Source organism: Ornithodoros turicata, chromosome 5, assembly GCF_037126465.1.
Source record: "Ornithodoros turicata isolate Travis chromosome 5, ASM3712646v1, whole genome shotgun sequence".
NCBI classification, from domain to species: Eukaryota; Metazoa; Arthropoda; class Arachnida; order Ixodida; family Argasidae; genus Ornithodoros; species Ornithodoros turicata.
In genome coordinates, this window is record NC_088205.1 from 80,726,096 (window position 1) to 80,753,884 (window position 27,789).

The 27,789-nt window shown below is 45.9% G+C and overlaps 1 protein-coding gene across 3 annotated transcripts; it reads right to left on the reverse strand.

Moving 5' to 3' along the window:
- LOC135394961 (proton channel OtopLc-like) lies at positions 1-27,689 on the reverse strand. Of its 3 annotated transcripts, none has more exons than XM_064626077.1 (8): positions 27,300-27,689; positions 8,291-8,514; positions 7,051-7,255; positions 6,528-6,642; positions 5,829-6,078; positions 4,295-4,455; positions 3,215-3,389; positions 1-2,341 (listed from the first exon to the last, which is right to left on the reverse strand). In XM_064626077.1, the coding sequence occupies exons 1-8, from the start codon at positions 27,557-27,559 to the stop codon at positions 1,350-1,352; spliced, it is 2,382 nt and encodes a 793-aa protein (XP_064482147.1). In that variant the 5' UTR covers positions 27,560-27,689; the 3' UTR covers positions 1-1,349. The 3 variants fall into 3 exon arrangements, with proteins under 3 accessions (XP_064482147.1, XP_064482148.1, XP_064482149.1); XM_064626078.1 differs by lacking the exon at positions 27,300-27,689 and adding an exon at positions 20,299-20,465; XM_064626079.1 differs by lacking the exon at positions 27,300-27,689 and adding an exon at positions 10,153-10,410.
- Between the last annotated feature and the right edge of the window lie 100 nt (positions 27,690-27,789).

Here is a 27,789-nt window from a genome sequence, read left to right on the forward strand (position 1 = left end):
TGTCTTAAGCATTTTTATGTTTCTCAATGTCGCTATCACTTTTATTCTTACGGAAGAAATACATCGAACATGTATAATTGGCACATGACGGTATCTCATAATGGCACTTATGTAAGCCGACGATGAATAAAGAAGACAAAGTACAAGCACAACCTATGTTTCACGATGAAACCATGAATGATGAAACATATAACGACGAACAATATCATTCGTTGAAAAATGCATCCGTATAAACATATATAAACACGATATCGTTGTGCGGCAGCGCTACATATTTACAGACAACATAAAGATATTGCAGGTTTTATTTCTCATTTATTCTTTTATTACTGGCCCCGTTTCGAGCACATTATAGTAAAAGCGTGTTGTTCTCGCGCAAACAGCGACGCGTAGGAAGTGCCCAAATTACGCAATTTTTTTTTTTTTTTCGTTTGAGGAAAACCGTATAGCTACAACCAAAACACAACCCTGGCTCCGAATGGAACCCTGACTTCTGGATGGCTCCAAGTTCTAAGTATTCAGGTGATCTGATGGAGGGAACGTATAATAACGCATAAATTGCAAGGCCTGTTAGATAAGGCCTCGTTAACAAACAGATATAAAACGTAGGCTCGATACCGATACAAACAGCAAACACATCTCGAACGCCTCCTGTAACACTATGCGGTTATTGGCACACACACGCGACCGGACTATACGTATCAACACCTGCATATAACACAATACTTCAAAGTGGTATTTTATATGTACACGAAAAAAAGAGCTGCATGTGTGACGTACTTGGGCTGTTATTATCGTCGAAATATCGAAAGCTGCGCTATAACTGGGAGAATTCTCAAACACGGTGAGCGGTGACGGAGGATAGCATTTCGTTCAAGGCACAGAGCCTGTGGCTAATGAAATTAAAAGACGAGTATATAGGCGCCACTCTGTAGCGCATGGCACATAGTCTTGCAACTGACACGTTACATGAACACATCCGTGAAACACACGCTCTATAGTGTAACCGTATCAACAACGCACATTGAGACAACCGCATAGACAGTTTCGCCGACGTCATTTGTACTTCCGGTGGAATATATCAAGAATGCTAAGGAATATAGTTGCTTAGTAGCCATAGACAAAGTACTAAGACACGAAGTATCGCAGTATTCGTGCGAAGTATTCAGCACGGGAATACGAACAGGTACTCGAGAATGCATTCTTCGTTGTCAGTCCTGGATAATGTCTGACTCCAATTACGAATAGCGTACCATTTCGAAAGCTTGTCTTGGTTGAACAGACTTTTTTTCTTTTTTTTGTCTCCAGCAGGACCGAGCTGCCATCAAACATCCTTGTCCGCAGACAGTTCACAGAAAATCCGATTTAACCTTATACGCTCTTTTCCAAATATCACACAAACAAACGGTCGAATGAAACCTGAAGAAAATGGTCAAGGGCGCCGTCACGTGCGTGATGATTGTCCAAGCCCAGAAACCGTAAAAATTCATCTGGACCGGGTTGGAATCCGCGCGCCTCGTCTCTAAGGTGTTTATAGCCCACATGGAAAAGTTGCAGACGATCAGGAAGGTCACCATTTCTCGCCCTGGTTTCCGTTCGGCCTGATCACTGTTGCTGACGTACCTCCTGGAAGCGTCCAGGACAAAGATGCTCTGCAGCGACCCCTGGATCAGGCACGCCAGCGCCGTGAGAAGGGCGAGCATCGTGTTCTGGTCCAGCGTGAAGTGTCCACCGATGATGCTGAACATGGTATACAAGTAGAGTCCACTCTGCGCAACAATCAAGAGGATGCTGTCCAAGTCCGTGTTTCTATGCCTGTTGTACCGCAGCTCGCGGACTTGAAACAGAGCTATAGTCGTGGCAAACGAAGCCAGAAGGTAAACGGCCAGTTCCGCTATGTGGGCTTCCATCACTGCAAGGTTTCTATATTGCGGCTTGTTAATCAGCACGAAGAACAAGATAAGACTGATGATAACCAACACGAGGACCAGGATGCCGGTGAAGAGTCCCTTGTTGGCCTTGGCGCAGTCAACCTGATAGTAGTGGCGCTGACGCGGCGCGTGGAGCTGGAGGCTGGTGTCCGGGGTAGGGGCCCGTTTGGTGGACCCCACGTTCTTCCACATGATGTAAAGTATGCCGGCGCAGATGAGGCTGTACTCGATGGTGCAGGGGAAGAGGAATGGGCTGGCGTTCTGTACAAGTTCGCCCATGATGTTGGCTCGACGGCAGTTGTGCTTGCCAGGGTGGTGTTCCATCATGTCCAGGGAGCGCTCGATGCGGTGATGATCCCTGGAGCGCGTTTCGTAGTGGGATGGGTTGACGTGGTCTTCTGGGTCTGCGTCTGTCAAGACGAGTTGGGTGGAAGGGGGAACAGAGAGGCATAGAATAAAGTTGAAGGTGAACGGTTATACGAGTCGGTTACACGAGTTAAGTAATACACACAGTATGTGTTGGAAGAGTACAATACCATATGCTTCATTCCCTATAACCAGTGGGGTATTTCTTCCTATTTGAGGGTGTCAGGGGGGTCGATACCGCGTAGCTTTCGTCTCAGATCGGACACTTGCGTGCACTCTGCATGGTATGTCATTCATAGGATTCCAAGGACGCCTCAAAGGTGCGTCACGACGGCTCCCAGGGCCATCACGCCTGACGCGCAATCCAGGAGGTGCGAGTTCGAGCCCGGTCACTGGTACGCGCTGACTTTTCGTCTATTGCCATCTTTGATATCGTTGCTATTCTATGTGTGCGTTACACTTGAATTGATATAGGTTGGGGGGGGGGAGCGATAATGAATTGCAATTAGGCGCAGGGAGCAAAAAAAAAAAAAAATAGATGTTGGGAACCACTGCTATAACGGTATACTCCACAGCAGACCACACAATCATATTAGTGGCAATACTTTGTCTGGAAGCGCTGCTAGCTAGCGCATAATACTTTAGCGAAAACTTGGATATTGTCTAGCCACCACAATACTAAAGATACCAGCGTATACTGGTCCTTACCGAGAATACTTGCGTTCGAAAGTCCGGAGTTATTTCTCGGACACTGGATGTATTGGTATCAGCATCTATGATTACTTGAAAGGACGATAACGAACTCTTCGTGAAGAGCACGTGTGGGGAGGGTTCGTCACTGTTTACTTTCGGTTTACGGGAATGCAGACAAGGTCGTCAGCACTGGACCTCAATCCACCTACAGAGCAGAGACTTACGCATGTCCGGCCCGTTCATAGCAAAGGAGAGCATTTGTGTCTCGTTCCTGTTGATGAGTTCCAGGATCTGATGCTTTGTCTCCTGGATGAGGACGTGTAACCAGACACAGATGTTGGCAGAGATCATGTGCATCAAGCCGAACCTTGCGAGCGTCGTGAATTTGTTGATGGCCACCTGTAATGCGTCGACATATTCACACCCTTTCCTTAGACTCTGTAAGCGAAAGCTTGACGATCTACAGTCGTTCTGGAACGTAAAGAGCCATTACACGTCTCCATGCCCTTTCACACACTACTTCTATGCAGAAATAATACATCGCTACATGCGACTATAAGGCGTCGTAGTCTTCATCGTTTCTAGGGAAGGCGTCAGGTACAATGCAGGATAAGCATTTCGAACATTTTTCGGGCTTATTTACGTATCTTTCAATACTGCCGATAGTGTTTGGGGCTTTATTGAAATCTCGCTATAAATAGATCGTATGCTGAAACAGTGACGATAGATAATGCAATTATCGTGAGAACGCAGAATAAAATCGTATTACCTGGAATCGTACCATGAAACTTCGCGCTCGGAACGATAGGAGGTGAAAGATGAAAGTCACTGAAAAGGTTAGCCAGCTGTAGGACTCGAACCCACATCTTGTGGACTACCGTTCCAGGGCTCTACCAATTGAGCTAAGCTAACACGCCTTCCCAGCGACTTCCAGGGTGCGTCATCTGAAGGGACAAATCAGTCACTCTCTCTCATTCATCCTCCTTTCACTCTTACATTTTTGCTCACTCATACACACATTTATACGACAGGGATCGACGCAAGCGGCAACTGTTGAACATGGGATAGGAGGAACCTGGAGCGGAGGTCAAAATCGTATTAACCGGAATCAGGTAACGAAACTTCGCATTATCCAACATGCATAACCTAGCAGGACATTATGAAACTCTGATCGCCATTATGAAAAAGCGTGTGTCAGCAGGCGTTGATAGAGTATACGAATAAATGCAGGGATGAAGTGGCTCGACTCTTCGTTGCGAACGACTGCAGATCAACTGCCATAGATTTCACTACTACATTCTTACTCTAGAGTTGATGAAGATGAAGTACAGTTGAAAGAAGGTGAAAGCCATTCTGGTGCCCGGCGTGAGGCTGGACAGGATGTTGTAGCAGTGGGAGTCTGACTCCATCTCGAAGAACTGCCCGAACTCCAGTCCCGAATAAATCATGCTGCCCGTACCGAATGCTGTAACACATAATTGGAAGCCACACGATGAATGAAGATATTTCTCTTATTCTCTCTTATAATCCCTTATTGAACTGGACTCTCGCCCCCTCACTCTGTCATTGGTCCATGGGCAAATGCAGCCCACCAACGCTCTGGCCTCAAAGCACTTCTGACCTTTGCGGACACGTAAGACTTCGGTCGTGGTGAGACTCAATATTCCATTTCACCACACACCAGTCATGGGGTAGAGTATCGGCCCTGGCAGTGAAACTCCCCAATCGTAATCACAAAATAAAGTTATTTGTTTAATAAATGCCTTAGGGATGACGGAACGCCACCGCAAAATCGGTATAACGGTGAGACCAACGCCATCTATAGGCTACACAAGGCCGTACCGTAACTCGCACGTGACGCAAATTTAGTACTTGGTCCAAACGCAATCACATTTCCATTGGCACCAATAGTTGGTTCCTTGGTTCCCGCAATTGGCGCCCAACGTGGGCCCCGATTGTGGGAACCAAGCTTCCCACTCTCGTTAACACGAGTCCCACGTGTACGGATGGTACGGGTGATACCTGGGCGGTGATAGCTTATCACCCACAACCGTTGCCATGAAAATGTGCCGCCTAGAGCCGCACTGACAGCCACAGTCACACGTTATACAAGCACGTGAGCAATAACTATATTTTATGATGATGCTTGGGGAGTTTCATCGCTAGGGTTGCGATATACCCCATTGCTGGTGGTAATGTGGTGAAACTGAATAAATGAGTCGCCTCACACTGAGGACAGAAGTCCTACGGTGTCTAAAAAAGGTCAGAAGAGCTTTGAGGGCAGAGCGTTCGTGGGCTGGGATCGGCCATGGACCAATGACAAAGTGAGCGGGCGAGAGTCCAGCTGACTGAGAGACCCTGAAAGTGTAGTTCGGGAAGGACGTGGAAGCAGGTCAGCTGTCTGCGCAGCTTCCCAGTTTCCCACTCTCCCCCATTGCCCGTGAAGTGACCTCACTGATCCCTCAGAAATAAGGGGGTAGCAGCAAACAGCACGTGTTTCGTTCTGTGGACCCATGCGGAGGTCTACGAAGTACCCCTCATTAACGCTTCGTGAATGGACGGACACTAGGTCATGGTTTTTCTAAACTTTTCCCTCTCCCCTGCGCAGAAACAAACTGTCGTAGCGTATTTTGGGCATGAGATCCTCTGTCAAAACGTTACATGAAATTTCCTGAGCGTTAGTCAGTAAAAATAGAAAAAGTAATAATAAGAACTAGCGCAGCGCTGTCGCCAATGTTGGCATTGTTCGTCCATTACCGAAGTGTTTTCACGTTTTCACTTGAACTCCCGGTCTTAGATCGAGAGCAGGATACTGAAGACTAAGAAATAATTCCTCACCCACTGCTCCTAATCTGAGGTAAAAACTCCCAGCATGCGTGGTTGCATCCTGCACCCTTTTCTTGTGGGCCGATGGGATATCCATGCTGTTGTTCTTCGAGGCACTCATGCCCACCAATTTGCGTAGCTTCGAGCCGAAGCCATCTTTGAAGTGTTCCAGTTTCGAATTGACCTTCTCATGCTTTAACAGAAAGACGTAAACGTAGAGCAGGAAAGCAATACTGCCGAAGTACAGGTACAAGTAGAAGCCCTGAAAAAAGTAGACGAGAAGCGTTGTCATCTGTGGACGTCATCAGCTCAAATGGACCTCTTCGCTAACCTTGTCGCAGCCTAGCGACTTTTCACTGAACTACTTTTGTCGCCCGCTAAAACAAACCCGCGTGCATAGTGCTCAACCTTTATTTCCACGATTCATTTGCTTCGCTATCAAGTGCGCAGTGTCTGCGTGTACAGCTCTGACAGCGCAGAGTTGGCAGCGCTTTGGAGACTGGCGGATATCGCAACAGACGACGCAGTGGTCTTCACTCTACACAGGGGGAGCTAGTAGTATTCAGGTACTCTATTCTGAGTTACTCGGTCGCGCCATCTATTGAGTGCGCAGTGAAAGTTACTCGGCGCCTCCAATATAGTGGTCAACGCGCGCGTGCGTACAACCTATTAGGAAAGAGGTCCATTTGTACGAATGTACGCAGGGTATACCTCGTAGAAAGAGACCGGTATCTTCTTGGATATGACTTCTGCTAGGGGAAAGCAGATTCCCATAATGACCAGGAGCTTTGCGTACAAGGCGCTTAGCATTATTACCAGGGAGTCGCTGGAAAAGAAGGAAACATGTGATGCGTTATGTTAATTGGCTAGTTTGTAGTTCCAGCTTACAGACAGATCACTGAGGTAAGTGCTTCGAACTAACACGAAAAACATCACAGGCACAGCGCACTCACGAGTAGAAGTGACATATTATCCCTTAAAGAGAACTTGACCGCATAACAGGCTCCTAGCCAAACATCATCGTTCTCCCCCCTGATTTGTTGGAAACAGGAGTCCGCCTTTTTGTGACACTTATCACTTACGCACTGCATAAGTTACGCAGTCGCGTTAATTGTCACAAACAGGCGTACGCCTCGGACTTTCCAGAAATCATTCTGGTTGGCCTTCGATCGACAACGTGTTATTCGGTGGAGTTCCGTTCTAAGAGCGATAGCATTCCTGCGAGGAAACTCACAGATCGCCATGCACTCTACGTGTGCTGTACATCTTTCCCGAGGTGGGCAAACTGCAGAGAGAGCCTCCGTAAGAACTGGCTCTTGACGGCGGCCTCCTGGGGATCTCTAGGGTCAGAGCGGGCTTCCTGTTGTGAGGACTGCTGGCTGTTCCCAGGCCTGAGTCGTCGCTCGACTTCGTGGGTGGCACCACAACACTGGGCTCGACTGGAACATTTATGCACATCACTAAACGGGACATCGTCGCGTCCACAGAAACACGGGAGAGGCACAATATGGAAGTTTGCGAACATGTGCACTTTTGTGCGTGTGTGTCTTGCATCTATGTACATTCTATATCTGACCTAACAGAGTATAAATTTCATTATTCGAGGCATGCGCACTATGCGCATTTTTAATACAGTGAACCCTCGTTATTATGACCATGGTCGTTCCCGAAAATTTGGTCATAATGCAGAATTGTCATACTAACGAGGTGGATTTGCAGAGGTAGTTTTCACTGCATTGTTCCCCAGGAGTATGGTCGTAAAGCGCGTATGTCAGATTATCGGGAGTCATATTAACGAGGGTTCACTGTAAATATGTTGTTGTTTAAGCGAAATGAATACGTATTTAGTTTTTGGAACGACAATGTTAGCGCACAAAGGCGGGTTTCTGAGAAAGCAGCAAAACCTCGATTTTTTAGAAAATAGAATATTTTGTCTAATCAAACACGCCATTATTTAGACTTCTATTTATTTCAATAATTGGCAAACCTACCGATGACATGAGAAGTTGAAGGGATGTAATTGTTGCTACCTTCCATATTTCTATAGTAAGGTCTTCGTAACCGTTGAGATATTCGTAACTGCTATGCTACATCGAAATCAAAATTAAAAAAAAAATGTATTCAGTTGGTGAATCAACGTTAAATACTGGCTCACATGGGCAAAATGATCCACAGGCCGACCTCTGTGACCTTGTACAAGACTATCCCTTTAATTGGAGGATGCAATGCAGTATAGTAAATTACCGCTTGCCGGTTCGAACCTGGGAGGTACCCGGGTTCGAATCCCGGTGCCGGCTGTGTTGTCTGGGGTTTTTCCTGGGTTTTCCTCAGACGCTTTAAGACATATGTCGGCACAGTTCCCTTAGAAGTCGGCCCAGGACGCACATCCCCCCAGGGCGTCAGTCGTGACGTTGCCCACATACGTGAGGCCGACAACGGCAAGCCCTATCGCCATCACCACCACCACCACCTACCGCTTGCCACGTGATAGTGTCTGCTTGTGGAGGGAATGTTGAAAGAGGCACTTCGAGGGATGGGTCCGCCCGTGTTGTTGTTCTTAATGGGCGTGACGATGGCCTGTGGTTCGCCGCCACCGCCCATCAGCGGTATCGTCTCGGCGGCGGCTGCACCGGCGTCTCCAGCTGCACCTCCGCTGTTGCCATCGGGGGAGTCGGGCGGGGTCAGCGACTGGTCCCAGCTGCACAAAGATGAAATAATCAATGTCGGCTAAGTCGCGGCCGTAAATGGAATGGCAGATCCTAAATTTATTTTCCGGTTGTATACACAAAAACGCGATTCAACGAATGGGCGCCGCCATTAGTGCTGCCACCCCGTGGTAGTCATAGGAACTGTGTACATCTGGACTGCCGTTTGCCGAGTTCCTTCATTTTCCCGTGTGTGTTTTCGTGCATTTTCGTGTCCGTTCATGTTCATTTCATGCCGTTTCATTTTCTCCCGCTCGGGAACCTGTGTAGAAAAGATATCCTCACGTGAACAAGTGTGCATATCGCACGCGGAAGCAAGCAGCCTTCTTTTTCCGTGATGTTTCGAACATTGATACGCTACTCCGATGTTGCCCAGATGACTAGTTATAGGGAATGTTACGTTTTTATCGATCATACCCATTAGTGTCATTAAAGACGGCGACCACCAGTATTCATCCCAATGGGAAGAGCGATTTTGGCAGTCCACCCCCGTTGTGTCGTCGCTGGGAACGAGGCTAAAGAGCGCACATAGACTGGTGGTTTGAGAGTAACGCGACAAGGTCAAAGATATGGCCGCACTTGGAGAGAGTTTGTACGCAGTGTGTTGTCATAAACCAGGTAAACCGTTTAACACTCGGTCACTTTATGAATCTCCTTGCATGTCAGTAGTACTAGCGTTAGTACGCTGTCTACGGTAGAGCAGTCAAATAAATCAATTAAATTGAAGCTTTTGTTATCGGCATATATAGCTATAATTCTGTAACGAAATGGGGTGATTTGTATTAATCTGACACTAATATGAAATCATAATACGCTATAATCACGCATGGCACGACGTGCTGTTTCCTCTAACAGTAATTTTCTGTGGCTTCCCATAAAAAAAAAGTAATAAAAATAAAAACTGCGTATTTATTCTTCCCCATCCGTTCAGATTCGTCTTACACGGATATTTTTTCTATCGTGTATTTTCGGAACTCTCGCGATCGTGTTCACAGAACATTTAACGCAGAATATTTACTCACGACTGAGAAATGCGTGGACTATGCGATGCAACAGGGTCCCTGCGATAGCACATTCAATTGTATCATGCAAAACAGTATAGCAGCAACGCAGAGAAATATAAGCGCGATGCAGAAGGGTGTGCGGTAGGCTATATACAGAATGGGAGATGGTATGATGTGAAACTAAATACAATGGCAAATAAATGACGCAAAACCCAATACAATAAACTGATTCGAATCTAAATACAATGCCACGATGCAAAACACAGTACAATAAACGTGACAACACAACAAGTAATGTAACAATGTGCGCTGAAAGTGCACACTATATAACGCGTCGCTTCGGTTTGTATAGCACCCCTCGCAGGTCGCGCAGACGGCCAACTAGTCGATCTCGACACCCGTGAAGTCGGCCTGAGACGCACGATCCGACCGAGCAACACGCCGCCACATCAGCAGGCAGACCGCTCGGCAATAACACGTCACCTACCGACCGACCGACCAACCAACCAAGTATAAAATTTTCTTCCCTGCCTCATTGCCTTTCCCTTTCCTATGCACAAAAGCACAGTAAATAAATTCGACACCAGAAAACGAGGTGAAAATGGCTCAACGGCCAAACACACCTACCATTTGCGATTCTGCACAAACCGGAGCAACGGACTCGCCGACATCCTCACCCTCCTGCTACGGAATCAGCACTCTCCGTCGAACAACACTGTCTCTTTTACGGTCTGTAACCTCCACCTACCCTCTTTCCCGGACACAGCGAAAAAAAATCGGTCTAAATTTTCGCCGTCACGTCCCTTCAAGTTAGCCTCATAATGCAAACACACGCGCACATTCATGAACGCGACTGCTGCCGAAACAGCGCCGGACGACAAACTCCGTCGGGCTCCTCCTGATCACGTGAGACTACAGAATGACCTTCTCCCTTTATCACTGATCCTCCCCTTTATGCAAGTGTGTAGATGAACTTGACCCATCCCTCTCCGTTTGCAGGTACCTGTAGCGCCTCCAAACAGGGTAGAAAACGAAACAATAAAATGCGGTTCGTGAAAATGTTACAATATATGTATATACGGGCTATTAAATGCCGATCTCGCGCTTATTATCGGTGGGGGCTGGATATTAACGCCAATCTCTGTCGAGATTTATTTCGATTCCGATGAGTGGCCACGCGTTCGAGTGTTGGAGAAGATGGATAAGAGATGGGTGGGAGAGTGCTGTTGGTATTATTAGCAGAAGAGGAAAAATGCGATAAGCATTCGGATTGCTCGGTAGGGTCAAAGTTTGAAACACTGTGTGCAGAATACTTTCCGTAGATATGGCAGAAGAAATACTCGCGAAATGCTACGTTCTTAGTGCAATATGTGTTGCCAGACGATACTTCAAGCAGGCAGCAGATAGGATAATATACAGCATGTATGGATAGCACGATGTCCCCTTACTTAACTTGGGGAAACGAAAAAGCGCGATTACTGTTTAGGACTACTAAGATGCGTTTTTTTTTTTGGGACAACAGTACGTTTTATTACTTCTCCTTCCCTTTGAGTGTGTGTGTGTGGGGGGGGGGGGGGGAGAGATATTTTCCACAAGGGTTTCGTGTGTGAACTTGGATGTGATCTTCACATTTGTAAACTATCCTGAAGCAAGGCGACGTTTCCGTTGTCGGACAACGTGGCTGCAGGCAGGGATCGGAACCGGTATTTTTTTCGGTCCGGTTCGGGTTCGGGTTCAGGCACATTGGTTCGGTTCGGGTTTAGCTCCGCTGAACGGAAATTATCAGTTTGAACCGGTTCAGGTATATCGGTTCGGTTCGGGTTCGGCTCAGGGAGAACCCCCACCCCCACCCATACACAGACAAAAAAAAAAAAAAAAAATCTGTCAGCGGTCGGGGCATTTACAGGGATTGGAACAGTTACGTTTTTCGGCCTCGGTTTAACCGGTCCACGGGCAGTAATTTTGCTACATGCAAGCAAGCTTACGCTCACCGTACACGATTGTAAGAGAAAGGTGTGAGATAATCGTTTCAGGTGAGCAAAAAAAAGGTCGGTCAGTAGCACAATTAATTCACCTCTGAACCGATTCCCGAACCGGTAACCGTATCAATTTTTTTCGGTTCAGTTCCGGTTCGGCTCAGGACAAGCAAAAAAATTGTTCGGGTTCGGTTCGGTTCGGGTTCGTCAGAAAATAACGTTTTTTTCCGGTTTTCGGTTCGGGTTCAGTTCCGGTTCCGATCCCTGGCTGCAGGTGCCTATAAAAGCTGTTCTGATTCCTCTATAGAATCAACAGGGATTGTGCTATATCCGTTTCTACAGGAAAACGACTCACGCGCTAAGTACGATATAAAGTGTATGCCTTTCTACCATCACATTTCTCTTAAACATCTGTTCCTCTTTCACAACTATCATCCACACCTACGACTACAGTCTGTGACTGTACCTACGACATAGCGCGCAAAACAAGGACTAACTCGTCACCTGGTTCCCGTGTGTACCACACGACAGATCGACTCAGCAAAAGTGCTTCACTTTCTCAAATGCCCCGAGCTAAAAACAGAGCTCGACGCCCCACAAAACCCCCCTCAAGCCCCTCCGCAATAACCCCCACGTACTAGCAGGCAGCGCTACATAACGTATAGCCGTCTCGTTAAGTTGTCACGCAGTTCCGAGAATGCTCTTCTGTTTTTTTCGTGTTTCTGTGTATATTGCTTGGGCGTTCTGTGGATTGTTGCTTGTGGAGTTTTTGGCGGCGCAGGGGTGCTCCCCTGTTTCCGACATCTGGTTCGTCAGTTCCCGAATCGGCGCCTCATAGCTTTGAGTGGGCGGAAGTCAATGTCCGTCAAGCAGCGAGAGTTCAGGGGGAAACGTGCTTCTGTGCGAGCATGCATCTTTGGGATCTTTTCTGAGCATCTAACTTTCGTGCTCGAAGATTCCGACTCCATACTTCTATAGGCGACTGCGTAGGTTCATCGTTATTATTAGAACGCACCTTTCGTTTTCGAATGTAGCAGCTGTATTAGAACAATTTGACGATACGTGGAAATTGGATCAACTTGGAGTTATACCACCTCATTCGTATTTAATAATAGTGTGTCTCAACCTTAAACGTAGTAAAGTATTTTACATTATGTCAACTTTAAACGCCCGTCCAACCATCACGCTTACTAGTATTTGAAATAATACTAGTAATAATAATACTTCTACCGATGCAACAACAAAGTAAAAAAAGCGCAATATGGTGTTACGCAAATTTAAAAACATCCAGCTAATTGTCTCGCGACGTAAATTCACCAATTAACAATTCATTAAAAGCTTCACCACACCACTGAGGCTTGTACGAAAATTGGACAGTTCTGTATGGTCAAGGTCTCGTGGAAGAGTGCCCGCAATCGACCGGAACACATAACACGGTAACTTCATACGAAACTTTTTTTCTCATCTTAATTTACAACGCCAAGTAACTGCGGCTATAAGCGCCGCATGGACGTTGATAACGGGAAGGAATGGGAGACAGAAAGAGGCGAATACGAATCCTGGGCCGACTTCAAGGGGAACTGTGCTAAGATCTTTCTGGAATGTCCACAGGGAAACTCAAGGAAACAATTACGGGATTCGATCCCAAGACCTCGAAGACCAACGAAAAGGAGGATGCTACATCCAACCAATCAATCAATGTAGGGTGGTACCGCCCTATAGTCAAGCGGCTTCTGCTGCTTTTTGGCGTACCACCTTGTTTTGTGTTTGACACAAACAGAAGTAAATGAAATGAAATGAAATGAAATGAAAAATCAACCACGTCCGGCTGGCCATACGATGCATATGATACAGGTACAGTGAACCCTCGTTATTATGACCATGGTCGTTCCCGAAAATTTCGGTCATAATGCGGAATTGTCATATTAACAGGGGGGATTTGTAGAGGTTTGACTGCATTGTTCCCCAGGAGTATGGTCGTAAAACGCGTATGTCAGATTATCGGGGGGTCAGATTATCGGGGGGTCATATTAACGAGGGTTCACTGTAAATGAAAAAAAAAAGGACGAAGTGGCTTTTCCAAGAAAATGCGAGCCTCAATTATTTTTTTTAAATTCCGTGATAACGCCGCGACGCAACTGTCGCTATACGAGCGGCGTACAGACGTGGACAGATGGAGAGAGTGCAGCAGGAAGGAGAGGGGGAAGGGGGTTAGTATGCGTCCTGGGCCGACTTCAGGAGGAACTGTGCCGGGAAAGTCTTCGGAAAACCCAGGGAAAACCTGAGACAGCACAGCCGGTGACAGGATTCGAACCCGTGTCCCCTCCCAAACTAGCAACCCTTCCAGGGCATGCAGATGAAACTGCACGACTTGAGTGTCGCAGAGCAGTCGAGCATTGCTGCAGTTACAAAGGAATATCGCACACGCCTTATCTCTCTAGTTGTTTGTCCCGATTCGGAAGCAAAGTCAGCGTCCATGTACGATGAGCACAAACAGATAAAGAGCGAATTGTGAGCAGCGATAACGTTCAACAAACACGAATATTAAGTGACCCCGGCAAAGATAAGCCTTCTTTAAGAGACGTCTCGACACGTATTGAAAACAATATCTGCGTCTCACACGTGCAAAGAGATAACAGCAGTTTTTTTTTTTTTTTTTTTTTGCGTGCCTATAGTTATTTCTCAAAGAAGAAAGGAACAAAAGGCCAGCCAGCTGATTGTGTGTATGGAGAAGGCATGTCCTCAGCATCGACATCAACTCGGACCAGCAAATGAATTTTAAGCAGTACAAATGAAGGGAAAGGAGGTGGAGGAGAGAAGGTTCATTGACGGGCTGCTGATGCATTCCGGAGTAGTAGCTATCGTGTATAGGCCTCGTGGATAATCCTGTGCTTCGTATATTGTACGTACTGCGGATTTTTTCCACCTCGATCTTCAGTGTGCATCCGGTGCAGCCTGCCACGTGTTTGGCAGTCTCGGAGTTGGGATAGTTGTTGGCGACGGCATGTGCGTGTTCTCTTATCCTGTCCACTACACATCTATACCTGTCTGCCCTTGATGTATACGGATCCGCAAGAAAAGAGGAATTGTATATACGACATTAGTTTTGCAGGGCACGTGCTGGTTCCTGTGTTTGGTTGTGCATTCAGGTTGAGTTTTGTTAGTGGAAGGAGTGAAGGGCAATTGTGTGATGTGTTGATGCGGCCTGCACTGATGGCTTGTTTTCCGAATGAGTGGGATACATTGTGAGAAAAAGGGAACTCCAAAAAACCTTTATCTTGAGGTTGGGCTGGGCTGAGACGTGCAGATGGTCTTTGAATTGGTTGCAAATGAAATCAATGAAATAGTTGGCCTGATGAAGGCGGTCAAATTGGTGTTGTAGCGCTCTGAGGACCGAATGGCAACATGGTTTCTTTTGTGCTGCAATAAAGCAATTCTTGATGACCCCCTTCTTTACGACTTGGGCTAGCACGGACATTAATAAGGACATCATCAAGTGGCAAGGCTGTTTCTCGTAAGGATTCTCGTTACGTTTTCTGGAACACTGTGCATGTAGTTCGGTTCAGATTTTTCGCCGGTTTTAAAGGCATGAGCCTTCCCTATTTTTCATTCAGTGTTCGCGCCGCGAACCAACTGCTGCTACGACCGGCGTACAGAGGCGAACACGTGGAGCCCCTCCCTAACAATATCAATGCACATAGATAATTTATCGGTGTTTTTCTCGCGGGTATAGATTTTCCTGTCGATAAATTGTCGATATTTGTAATCGATATTGAGTGTTTATCAATATTCTGTTTCTCATATTAATATTTACCGATATTCAAAATTCCGACCTGGGCCGACCTCAGGTACCACAGTGCACTCTAAGAAAAGGGAGCAATTAGGAGAGTATTTGATTTGATTTGGGCGCAAAGACAACGATGATCATGCTAAATTTGGGAGTAATCACAGTTACGTGTGGCACCACCGAAGACACATAATAATGTAGTGCCCAAAGAACTCCACAGAACGATCAAGGCTTGAGAGCATCTTCGCTAAGCTGGACGATCAACCTCTCTCTTTCGTGAAGATCATGGGATCCTGGCAAAATGAAACACATCAGACGACCGCATTAGCAGCATTACGCAACTATTTAAAACACCCCCCGTTACTAACACGTATGGAAATTAAATCACATCAGCACCGGGAGGTACCTCACATCCCAAGTCATCTACATATGTATTTTTCTGTGTGTGTTGCCGCATGTGTCTTCTGTTCTGTATGTCTGTTATTTTATTCATGCGTAATTGAAACGCTTTCAAGAAATGGAGCAGCAGACCCCTGATGGGTGTCACGCTCATCTCCAATGTTTGTAAATAAACAGATATTTTTTTTCTCTCTGTAGTCCCCATAAAGTGCAATTATTACTCCCCATTTTAATCTCCTGACATCGAAACCCAGCACTGCAAATAGCGCCCTAAACCTCACATAAGCTTCCGTGCATTTAATCCGGGAAAAGTCAAATGGTTGTGACGATGCATGTAGTTCTCCCAAATGACTACTCATTTTTTTTCTCCTTACAGTGCACACCTGTAAGGTGCGCCAGAAACCGCAAAGTAATCATTAGAAAACCGGCAAAAAGAAGCCTGAATTTGATCCGATTCAAGACCGGAATCAATTCGGGTGTACACATCGGCGGTTGAAAACGTCGGTCTCTATATCCATGCTTCACGAATCGCGACAGCAATACATTCCACGCCTAAGGCTATTCACGCAATTAAACCATATCCCGTAGAACTCCATGCTTCAAATTATGATCCGAAAAATAGCTGCAAGACACGAGGTGTGGGAAAACATACTAGGTGTTAATTCTTCAGGCTACTCGGGCTGATCATACATAAAACAACAGCACCCGGTGTCCATCGTAACCTTGAGAATCTTAAAGAAAATTATAGGATGCTTCGCAGCTAATCAAACTTGTAACTGTTGTTGAGAAGGGCCTCCCATGAAAACATCTCCTGTGGGCAGTCAACACAGCTACTGCCAACAGGTGCGCTTTCTTAGACATTTCAAGGTCAAGTATGTGCGGCGTGTCAAAGAGATATCGTCAGGTGCCTGAAGTATACGTCCTACAAGAAACATTGCATCACTTCGCCGCAGATAAAGATAACGGAAAGAGGTGAAGAGAGTTGATAAGGAAATAGTCTGTGGACTATCGCAGGAAGTGCGCATGAAAGACTGGAGTGGCCAGTGGCGTAACTTGGCCGAACCACATCCGGTGGACGCACATAGTGTACCGTTTGATAACGTCCTACGCTAAATACTTCAGTAAATGTATTAAAAATTACAATGGCGTTTTATTTTTGACCGCTCAAAAGTTACTTATGCCTACGATGCGGCCACAGATGGAATGATATACTTAGATAACTACAACAATACATAAAAAAATAAGTGAATTGAATTACGCTGAGTGGTTTACACTCAGTGTGTTCTTGCATTAATTATCGTCGGTTTTCAAAATACTCATCCGAAATATAATTAGATTCCACCGGGTTTAGATTAATGCGGCGCCTGTATAAATATAGTTCTGTTCAAGCTATGGCTGCGCCGTATCTATTTATTTTGTTGATACTACGTATTAGCCCTTAGGAAGGTCGTTACAATACAGGGGTACATACTACATAGAAGCAGGCACTACATAACGAAATGTGCTAATATAGTAGATCGCTACATCATTCATCCGTCAGTAAACCGTTCCACCTTTCATTGGCCAGGACAAATAATCTGAATGTGGAAACGTCTGCGCTTTTTATTTTATTTATTTATTTTTTTACGGACCTGCGTTAGTCGTGACGTTGCCCGCCTTGCGAGGCCGACTACGGCAAGCAGTTACACCACCACCACCACCACCATCTGCGCTTCCCTATAGATAGGAAAGTTATGTCTTCGATATAATCTATAAGGCCTTTCTAACCCCCAGAAAGAGACAAATAAAAAGACATGCCGCTCCACGAAAAATAACGAAGATAAAAAGACAGCGCACATACTCGCCATTCTCCTGAGTGGGAACTTAACATCAAGGTTAACCTACGAATACAGATGTATAAAGTGCTCGCCGCACGCATGGCCTAAATACAGTTTAATTAAACGTCGCAAATTATATAATTTACCGCATCTTATTCGCACGTTTTTTTTTTTGTTTTTTTCTGAGCGCGAGTTCTGTCTGATTGCCAAGGTCTTCAAGCCATAGAAACACCCAGACAGAATGGCCTAGAGCATAGCTGATCGCCAAAAGCGCGGCAAATGTTTCGGAATATTGTTCATATGTCTGTATACCACACGTGGGAAAGTAAGAATACTGCGGATTTCCGTCGTTGTTCGGAAGCACTCTATGTATTGCAATGAATAGGGCAATGATTGTGCTCCGCGGTTTTCTTTTTTGCCGTTACTTCTGCATTTTTCTGACGCTGCTTTGTGGGCCAGACATTGTAAGAGGAATGAACGAACGGGAAGTTTATTCATTGCACGCAGCATGGTCGTCGACGTCCGGAACATGATATTTCCCGGACATATACGTAACAGCGGATAATTAGGGAAGATTCCGCGTGTCAGAATATTCGAATCGAATCGAAATTAAAAACACACTGTGTAGACACATTTTTTTAAAACGAATTTGAATGAATTATTTATTTGTTTACTATTTTTTTGAAGGGTTAAATCGCTGGGATTGTAAAGAATCCCTCTAGCAGTAATCATGTTCAATAAAAGGTAACAAAGCTGCGGTTGTAAAACGACACACAAGGGAAAACAAATGTCCTTTTTGGGACTTTAGCCCCCATACGGGACTAAATGAACAGATCTATTTGCAGTGCTAGGGTGTAAATCGCGTGGCCAGGGGACTAAAATTGGGAGTAACCGTTATCTAGGGGACTATATAGAAGCTGTCATTGCTCCGCAGTAATTTACTCCTTTTTTCGTAAAAGCTTTAACAGGCGAGGGACAAAACTATTACCCTTACCGTTTAATGACGGAACCCGGGAACTTCATGCTGGCGCGCAACACTTGCGTTACCGTTGCGCATTTTATGCGCGTTCATGAAAGAAACTACGTCCAATAAACGGTCGACGACTTGGGTTTGGGGCGCGCAGCGTCTCGCAAAGCGGGGCAATATGGATGCAGAAACTTACGCGCGGTCACCTTGATAAGAAGACGGGAAGGACCGATAACGTCACAAGATGGAGTCAATGTACGATAGATATCTGCTTCACACCATCAGACATATCGATGCGCGGCCGAATGCTATTTCTCTATATGCATCCATCCATCTTCTAGACATACAGTACTACAAAACGCCTATATTTCAATGCGTTCGCTTTCCCAACATTTAAAATTTCCATCCCAAGTTGATCACATGATTATGACGTTATCAGACACAAGGGGTGGCGTTGGTCAGCTCTGGGTGCTAAAAATTGTCCCAGTTGCTGCGTCACACACACGCAGTATATGCACACTTTCTATTGTTTTTATTAGTATGCCTTATGTGTATGTATATATATATATATATATTTATATTCTTGTCTGTTCACTATTAACAGTGCAGTGTAGTATACATAAAATAACATCAAAATACAACTGGAAGCACTTTCTGCACATGCGACCCTCTCTGTGACCCACTCACTTGGTTGAAACTTTTGGATTACATGTATTTTCTGTGTATTTTTTATGTATTTTCTATGTGTATTCTGTGTGTAAGCCAGTTCGCCTTCGTCGTGATTCACCCCCCCCCCCTTATTTTTATCACATCACCATCACCATCGTGATATTGAGATCGCTTGTTGTTACCATATACCACTGTCGCCACAACAAGTACTCTACAAGTGGGCTGTTTCCCGGAGAAGGACATTTCAAGGGTTTATTGTCAAACTTAAGCGATTTCGGGTCATACTGTTCCTCACGTGGGCAAAATTCAGGATTCAAAATTCATTCAATTCGCGATTTTTCCCCGGCAATGTCTTTTCTAAAGGAGAAAAATAAAAAGGAAAGGTAACTTCGTGAATAAGGACAGCAGAGTCCTCTTCTGTTTTTCGAGGGGGTTTGTCGTAGCAGCCTTGAATTGAGTGACCAAGTTTGACAACTGTCGCATCCCACGCGTCAGCGATTGCCAAGAGTAGATTGACATGCCAATAGCTCGTACGTAAGAGATGTCACAGAACATTTCCGGGCATAAAAAAAAAAGAAGACATTTCTCTTTCAGATATTGTATCTCCAGCGCCTTCATCGTATCTCGAAAGGTACACACCTCGCACGGCATTGCAAGTGATAACACTGACGACCTATTTTTCCGACTCTTACATCTACAATGATTCTGCAACGACGTTCTGTGCTATCTGTTACCGATTCTGCCTTTGAAGGAAACATCTATATACGTCACCAACTGATCCACCCAGGCCGGTAATAAAGAGAAGGGAATTAAGAAAAGACTTTCAACTTACGTGAATTCGCATGCAAATCATTGCTTAAAGGCTGCATAAAAATGCAACGAAGTCTAATACAGTGATTGATTGGAAATAATCCCATTAACTAGAGTAACAAGAGAACAGAAACTCGTTTACTGCCTCAACTGGAAGCGTTTCTTTTGCAAGGAGACGTCCCAGCAGACGAAATAGTTAGCAGACGACAAAGCTGGGAGACGGGCAAAGTAAAACACGAAAAGACAGTGGACGCTGTCCAAAATTCCCCACTCGCACAAAGACGAGGTAAATTTTAAAACGGAAAGTGTAATGAAGAAGAAGACAAACAGAAAGAGATGAAAACTCACTCTGTGCCAGCAAACGTGACCTTCTTGCCAGTAGGTAAAGTAGCAGAAGACAGATTTTCCCTCCTGTCGCCTTCTGCTTGACAGAAGCGACAGTACGGATGATGTTCCAGTACAAACGCGAAACGACGTCTTCTCCTCGCTTCTTGCAGCATCAAATGATAACGGGTCGTCCGGAAACAATATCATGCACGCAAGGCTGTCTCTTATCGCAATGCCTCGTAATTTACGACCGACCACACAGTCAAAAGAGGGGGCAATGCCGGGAATGCATTACGACCCATTCGGCCGCGACCAACGCCAAACATTGCTCGACCCCCCGACCGTGGTCTGTTAGTTTGGAAAGGGGGGTGGGTGTGACGTCAGAAAAGGGACCTTGGCTTTGGTCGGCATCGATAAGGTGGTTTCGTAAACATGGGTTCAGTGCACGATGATATCGGCGTGATACGAACAGTGTATCTGGAGATGAATATTCTGAAGGGGGTGATAAGGGTGTATACGATTGACTTTGTCACTATCCGGGTTTCGAGTGCCTATCAATATTATAGTTGAAGGTGGTGGCTTCCAAAAAGATGTAACGCACAAAAGATGCCCTAACGCATAGCACTTGACAGGGAGGTCGATGTGAAGTGTGTTCAGTTAGAGCAATACCGTTATAGATAGTGTATCTAACGCGAAGTGGTGTTCGCGTGGATCGAGGATCCACTCACTGCTGGTTAGACCAAGGTCGTACTTAAACTGGGAGGTGGCAGAACCAAATGGATTACTCGCTGGCCAGTCTATTGTTCATAGTCTATAGTCAGTCTAGTGCTTAGTGCCGCTTTGAACTGTGGGAGTTTACTAATACGAAAGAAACGGGTGGCCTCCCAACTGTTCCGATTTCTCTCCTACCGGTCCATTGTCCACGATGTGTCAAGGTGAGCGAAAGCGAAATGTGAAGGATTATTCTTCGTTCCCCCGCTCAGCAAGCTCCCAGGATGCAATGCGTGCGCAAAGAACACTGGGATTTTCTGAACCCGTCTATTCGCATACTAACACTCTCTCCGACTCGCTGTCCTGTCTCCCTCTGTCCATCCTTGTACAGAGCGCGTAGCCAGCGATTTTTTTTTCAGCACCGATCTCTCGGTTTCTATCGCCCAGTTTTGAATAAAGCTCAGGCCGATGTCGGGATGTAATTTCCAAATTCCATTCTGTAGCAAACGAGGGCCTTCGGCATACTCCTCTTTTCAGGATGGAAAGGAACTGTTCTGAGGCTCCTGTTGCTCTTTTTCGGGCATGACGGAACCTCACTCAAGACTTCTTGACATCTCACTGCACCCAATTCCAAGAAAAATGACAACAATGACAGGATGACACACTTCCAGAACCTTCCCGGACATGACATCATATAGCGATCGTCCCGGGGTGGGCAGAAAACCAGCCGTGACGTCACCAGGATGGACCCCGAAACCGATTCACGAGGAAGGAGAAATGTTGACTCCATTTGTATCTCTTTTTATAGCCCGAGAATTGTGTAACTAAGGGCTCCCTTAACTTATGATAAATTATTAATATTCTAGGTCACTGTAATGTTCCGCCAAAGCCTTATACATATATGTAAACGTGAACGTGTGAGCTCAGAAAGCACCATTATGCAAGACACCGAAGGATATACGAGCGCACTTTTTTGTTCACCGTCTGAACCCCGAACCCATGAGGGCCAGAACACATGGAATGCATTATCCAACCCCCCGCCAATATCCTCTTCAAGAAACCCTGGGTTCACCTCTCCGGTTTATTTACATTCCAACGTTGTGTGGACCTTATGAGTCAGAAACCTCCATAGAAAGGCAGAGAATAGCCGTCTGGGGCACGCACGGAAAACCTTCAGGAATCCGTGACCAGACATGACCTCCGGGAGCTTTTTTTTCCTTTCCTCCGGAGTTTGTCTGGGGACAATCAGGCTGAGGGGGAAGGCCCCCCTTCATCATCCAGGTTCTAAAAATAGATCCTTCCCGTATACGACAAGTTCGAGATTTGGAGGAGTGGTAGGGGCACAAGATGCAATGCGATCGCCTAAGAAGGGTGGGCTTCTAAATGAGGAAACAAGATCACCAGATTGAAGAGCCGGAAGGCCAAAGTTGCGTGAAAACGTGTGGGATCTCGTTGTACATATATCTGCGAGGGCTTAACGGTAGTATGACTACGACGTATTTTTTTTTTTTAGTAACACAAGTATACTGTGCGCTGAGAGAAAGTGGTGTAGCGAGTTTATATCATTCCGGCACAGAGACAGTTATTGTACTTTGCCTTACAGTACTGTGATAAAACGCAACGAAATCGAATGGGGTGCGCCTCTGACACAAAATCCTTGATAAGACAGCTTGGAGAAAAGCACTAGGAATCAAAGTTGTGCAATACGGTGATGCACGTGGAAATGATATGCGGCAAAATCCGATTCAACACCGCGGAGTGTTCTTGAGATAAACGTCAAAAAGGAAAGAAAGAATAAGAAAACTCATATGCATATCCGGTTTCGGTTTCGGAAAGTCGCAAACGGAAGCAGACACACGCTAGCGGATACCACTGGGGTGTGCGAACGACAAATGTTTTTCGACCTGTGGCATCTGCGAGTCATAAGGAAAACGTAACAGAAATGCGAAGTGAGTCTGTGTGTATGGGGGGGGGGGGGGGGGAGGTGCTCAGGGTGATTGCGATCGACCCATCAATAAAATTAAGCCATCAATAATTGCCTGTGACTATTAGTATATTTGGCATATACGATTATTTCGAGCACAACACGGTATCACGTGAACTTTTTCTTTGTCCATGATATCGATTTAAATATGAACAGGTGAGTTGTATGTGTTGGATGTACCCTTGTTGAAAGTGTTCCATATTTCTTTCGATCCGAGGATGTTTCGTGTCGTTCAGAAATGTTACCCATGAACTCGACGCTTATGTAACAGAAACAATATGCAAAATTTTTAGCGCTCTTTTCGTAAGGACGTTGTTTTTACGCCCAGGAGCTGCGGCCTATCCCAAACCCCCGGAACATGATATGATTCCCAACCCGACAGTGTTACTTTAACACACTTAGTCTGGACCGTTGCTGAGTCTTCATGTTGTCTGTTCAACGTGAACAGACAGTTGCTCTTTGCGAGATCCCAAGGAAGATAAGAAGCTGTGTTTCCAATTAGTACTTCCTCCCCTCCATGCTGCGCATAACCAAAACACAGTTGGACAGAGTTTGTGTGCTGCGCATATCGCGTCAACTGCTGCGGACAAGCCAATGTTGTTCAGACTTCCTTGTTAGCTTGATGCGGCATCGTATAGCCGGCCAATCAGGTCCCTGATTGTTTGTGTCCTTATCGATATGATTATCCTTCAAGTGATGAATTGATGAGACCTCCTCTAACCATTGCTGACACGTGGACATGCTCGGGAGAAAAGCATTGGCACGTACCCTTTCTGCTGAGGGGGGGACCAAACGGTAATTTTTAGTCGACCGCAGTACCCCATCCAGCGATGCAACGGATACGAAAGTTAACACTGCTGACAGCTACGAGTTATGACAAAGGGTTCTTTCTGGTAGGGTTCCAACGGTAACACAACGGGAGACTTCCGGGGAAAACTCGGGTGAAACATATTATTAGGTCACATGGAGAGTGATATGAGCTGTCTCGAACAGAGAAGGTTCCAGCGCGAAGCCCACAGATTGCCCCGATAATAATTCGTGGCTTCACGTTGCGAAGACCATCACGAACATGTGTGGTTCCCGGGAGGTATTAGCAGATCACTCGGTAAAGATGCTTCCGTTCGGTTGGCTTTACCAGGAAAGTTACACTCGCCAGTATAGCGTGATGGAGGGATGTTTGACTTTGACAACCGAGAAACGAAAGCAGGAAGCTGTCACAGGCACAGACGTCGGGGATGGCTAACCTCATGAGGACAGGTGAGCTCAAACACTCTACCATTTATCAGCGGTGTTCTATAACATCTAGCAACATAAATATCGATTTTGTTGCTCATGCTGAGTCTTTCATCATAGAGCAACCCTAAAGCTAGGCTAGCTGCGTCTGCGCCATTATATCACGTACAATTTAGCTTGTGGGGACATTTTTTCCGTAACCACTGGAGGCGTTTAGTTAACGTTGTAACAGATCACGTGTAACAATCGGGCGCAATTAACGCAGTGTTACGTTTTAGTTATTGCCACAGTGAAGGCTACTAACGTTGTAATTACTGCTTGGAAATTCAGCGTGTCAAGAAAAGACACAACAAACCGAAAGCAACGATGTATTCCGCTCGCTAATCTGGAAACTAAGTTTTCCAGGTTTGCTGGTGCGGAGCTTCGTTCTTACCATCACGACCAGTTTAAATCAATACCCCCCCCCCCCAAGAAAATAAAAAAAAATAATAATAAAGCCTTCCAATAAACCCCTTACCCTCCCAACAACGGGGCTCTCTGTTTTTCCCGTTTCTTGTGTGTTACGTTGCTGAGGTAAGGCTCGCCTAATAATAGCAAAAGAGCTGTCCAAGTGCTCTTACATCGACGTTTCAAGAAGATACGAAGGCAGAAAAATAGGCGATGTCAAGTTGCCGGTGGTGAGTATAAATCAAAGAGTGATATTAAACGATAGAAGCAACTTATTTATTTAACACATGGTAACGAGACTTTCGTGCACGAGACTGCACTTCTTCAGGTTACAAAAATATGAACATGGTACAGGAACATATATACAGCAGTTGACGGGGGAGTTTTGGCATGAGAGGTTAGGCTAAGGAAGTTAAATTGCTCCTACCGTTTAATATCACTCTTTGATCGACGTTTCAGTAAGAAAAGCTAAACCTTATCCACTCCGATACGCCATACACGAGAACGCTGTTGATTTCTTAACCTTGTAAAAGCATATTTCATGGAGAAATGTCGCGAAATAAATCAATGTCTTACCTAATAAAGAAGCGCTGGCTCTGAAAAGGCGTTCGCTCAAATAGGGAGCTGACGAAGCACTGTTCGTTAACGCCACCACGACTGTTGAAGCATGACTTGCTTCTCGTGCGAGATGTTTCACACTGACAACGAGGTAAAGAGTATTCAACCGCCGACGTATAAACGAACAGGTGGTTCTCTCGTATCCTGTTTTTTTCCTCCCACCGTGAAGTAGGGAACCTCCTCATGGGGAAGGTTATCCCCTTTCGTTAAGGGTGTTTAGGGAGAAGGTGACTTTCTGCCTGCCCGGAAGGAATAAAGGAAAGTTTCCGCGCCGGTGGGCCAAGAAGCGCAGAGAGTGAAATGGGACACGTGCCTTCGTGAATGCTTACCCTTGACACAATGCAAATTGGATGTCCTTCCGAGCGAACGACATTTGAACGACAAAGAGGCAGCAAAAGCAAACACAAAACCAGCTCCCGTGGCATAGTGGTTTAGGGTGATCGCTTTCCACGCCGAGACTGGGGTGTGAGTGTGACACGGGTTCGAATCCTGTCACCGGCAGTGCTGTCTGAGGTTTTCCCTAGGTTTTCCGAAGACATTCCAGACGCATGTCGGCACAGTTTCCCCCGAAATCGGCCCAGGACGCATACTAACCTCAATGTCCCCCACTCCTTCCTGCTGTCCTCTCTCCATCTATCCACGTCTGTACGCCGCTCATGGCCACAGTTGCTTCGCGGCGCTAACACGGAAGTTAAAAAAAAAGCAACAACGCTACGTAGCAAAGAGAGAAAAAAAAACGCGAATGGAAAGTTATTGTCCGAAAAGTTTTGGTGTTTTTTGTTTTTGTTTGTTTGTTTCTGATCTTGAAGAAGGGAGTCTTTTCGCCGTGTATAAACCATCTCTCTTTCGTTCTTTCTCTCTTTCTCAGTGTTTTTATTTTTTTGACAGACACGACAAGAGTGTAATTCGGATAGCCACTGGGAAATCTGTCTGATATATTTGACGCGTTAAAATGAGTTGAAACATCTAGAGCGTTTTCCATTACTCGACGAAGTTATCAAAGTAAAAGCCGTTTCCCAGTAAAGGTTTACTTGATGACGACGATGATAGTGGAGAAAAGGGGTGTACTTCATTTCCCCGTTTTGCATCGATCTCCATTATTTAATGAGTTGTTTCGTTACGCAGTTTATACACGGGAACAATTTCATAAATATCGGATATGCATCGGAAGGGTTTGACCTATTTTTTTATCTCCTGGATATGTGTGGCTTACCGGGAGCGAAGGTATAGGAGCAGATAAAAGCGAACAGGTACAGATAACGACCGACAGCTATCCACCTCGGCATCGTCTTGTGCAGAGCTAGCCGTACCAATTATCTGACCAATTCAGACGTCATCCCTTCCAAAAGATTCCCATACGAACAGCAAAGAATCAAGAGCTGTCAGAAAGAATGAGTTACGTAGTATAACATCCACGTCAAAACGACCTAGCTTTTCTACTCTTCAGTCTTCGCTCCTCGCACGTGCTACGTCAGACACCAGTGAAGACACGAAGTTTAGCGTGACACTCGTAATCTGCGGGCTTCAACAATAGGGTGTTCGCAGCACGCGGTTTATAACGTTGTGACATGCACTGTAACACTTTCGCAGCTGCTGTTCTTCGCAACGTCTACAAGGTCGTGATTTTGAAATGTTAAAACATCTATTCATGTAACGGTTTAAGTACCGGTGCCAAACTATAAAGGCGTAAGGCAAAGGCTTATGTTCTGCCAGTGAACTCGAGAAGAAAATATGAACACGGCGAAACGTTGAACATCATCGATTGTTTTCGATACGGGACACGCGAATGAAAATTTCGGAAATCAGCATAACAACATACCGTCACTACTGAGAAACAGTTTCTTAGAAAGCAAGAATAAAGTGAAACGTAAAATAGCAGACGACATCGAATTGCAGCGCGCTCTCTCCAACCCTTTTTATCCAAACCGAACTCAAAGCGCACGCGCATAAGAACCGTCACAACGGGGCATCAAGACACGTGTGCCCACTACCCACCCACAAACACCCCAACAGACCTACACACACTCACTCTTTGGCATTGCTCCCGGGATAATCTCCTTCGAGGTAGGCTTCGCACTCTCCAGAAGTCTCGGACGCGTCTGCAACCGCCGCCGGATTACTCGCAGACACAGGCGTCATTTCTATAACCGTTTTGCCCGGTGTGTCCATCTCGATGTCCGAGTCAATGCCCCGGTCGAGATCCAAGTAGTAAGAATCTCGCGAGTCGCTGGAGCCGCGGCGAAGTCTCAAACTCAGGTCGATACTGCTGTGATCGTCGTCGTCTGCCATGGCATGGGAGCAGCAGACGGCACACTATACGGGCACGTCCGCCACCCTCCGTACTCGCCCCACACCCGAAAATGCTGCATAAAGGAAAAGAAGCTTCCCCCCCGGGAAAAAGTCTCCACCGCGACTGACAACAAACTTTACTTTGCTGGGCAACGATCTTAGTTTTCCGAACGCGCGGTAACGTCGCGCCATCTTAGGGTGGCGTCGCGAAGTGGTATTTAGAGCGCGGG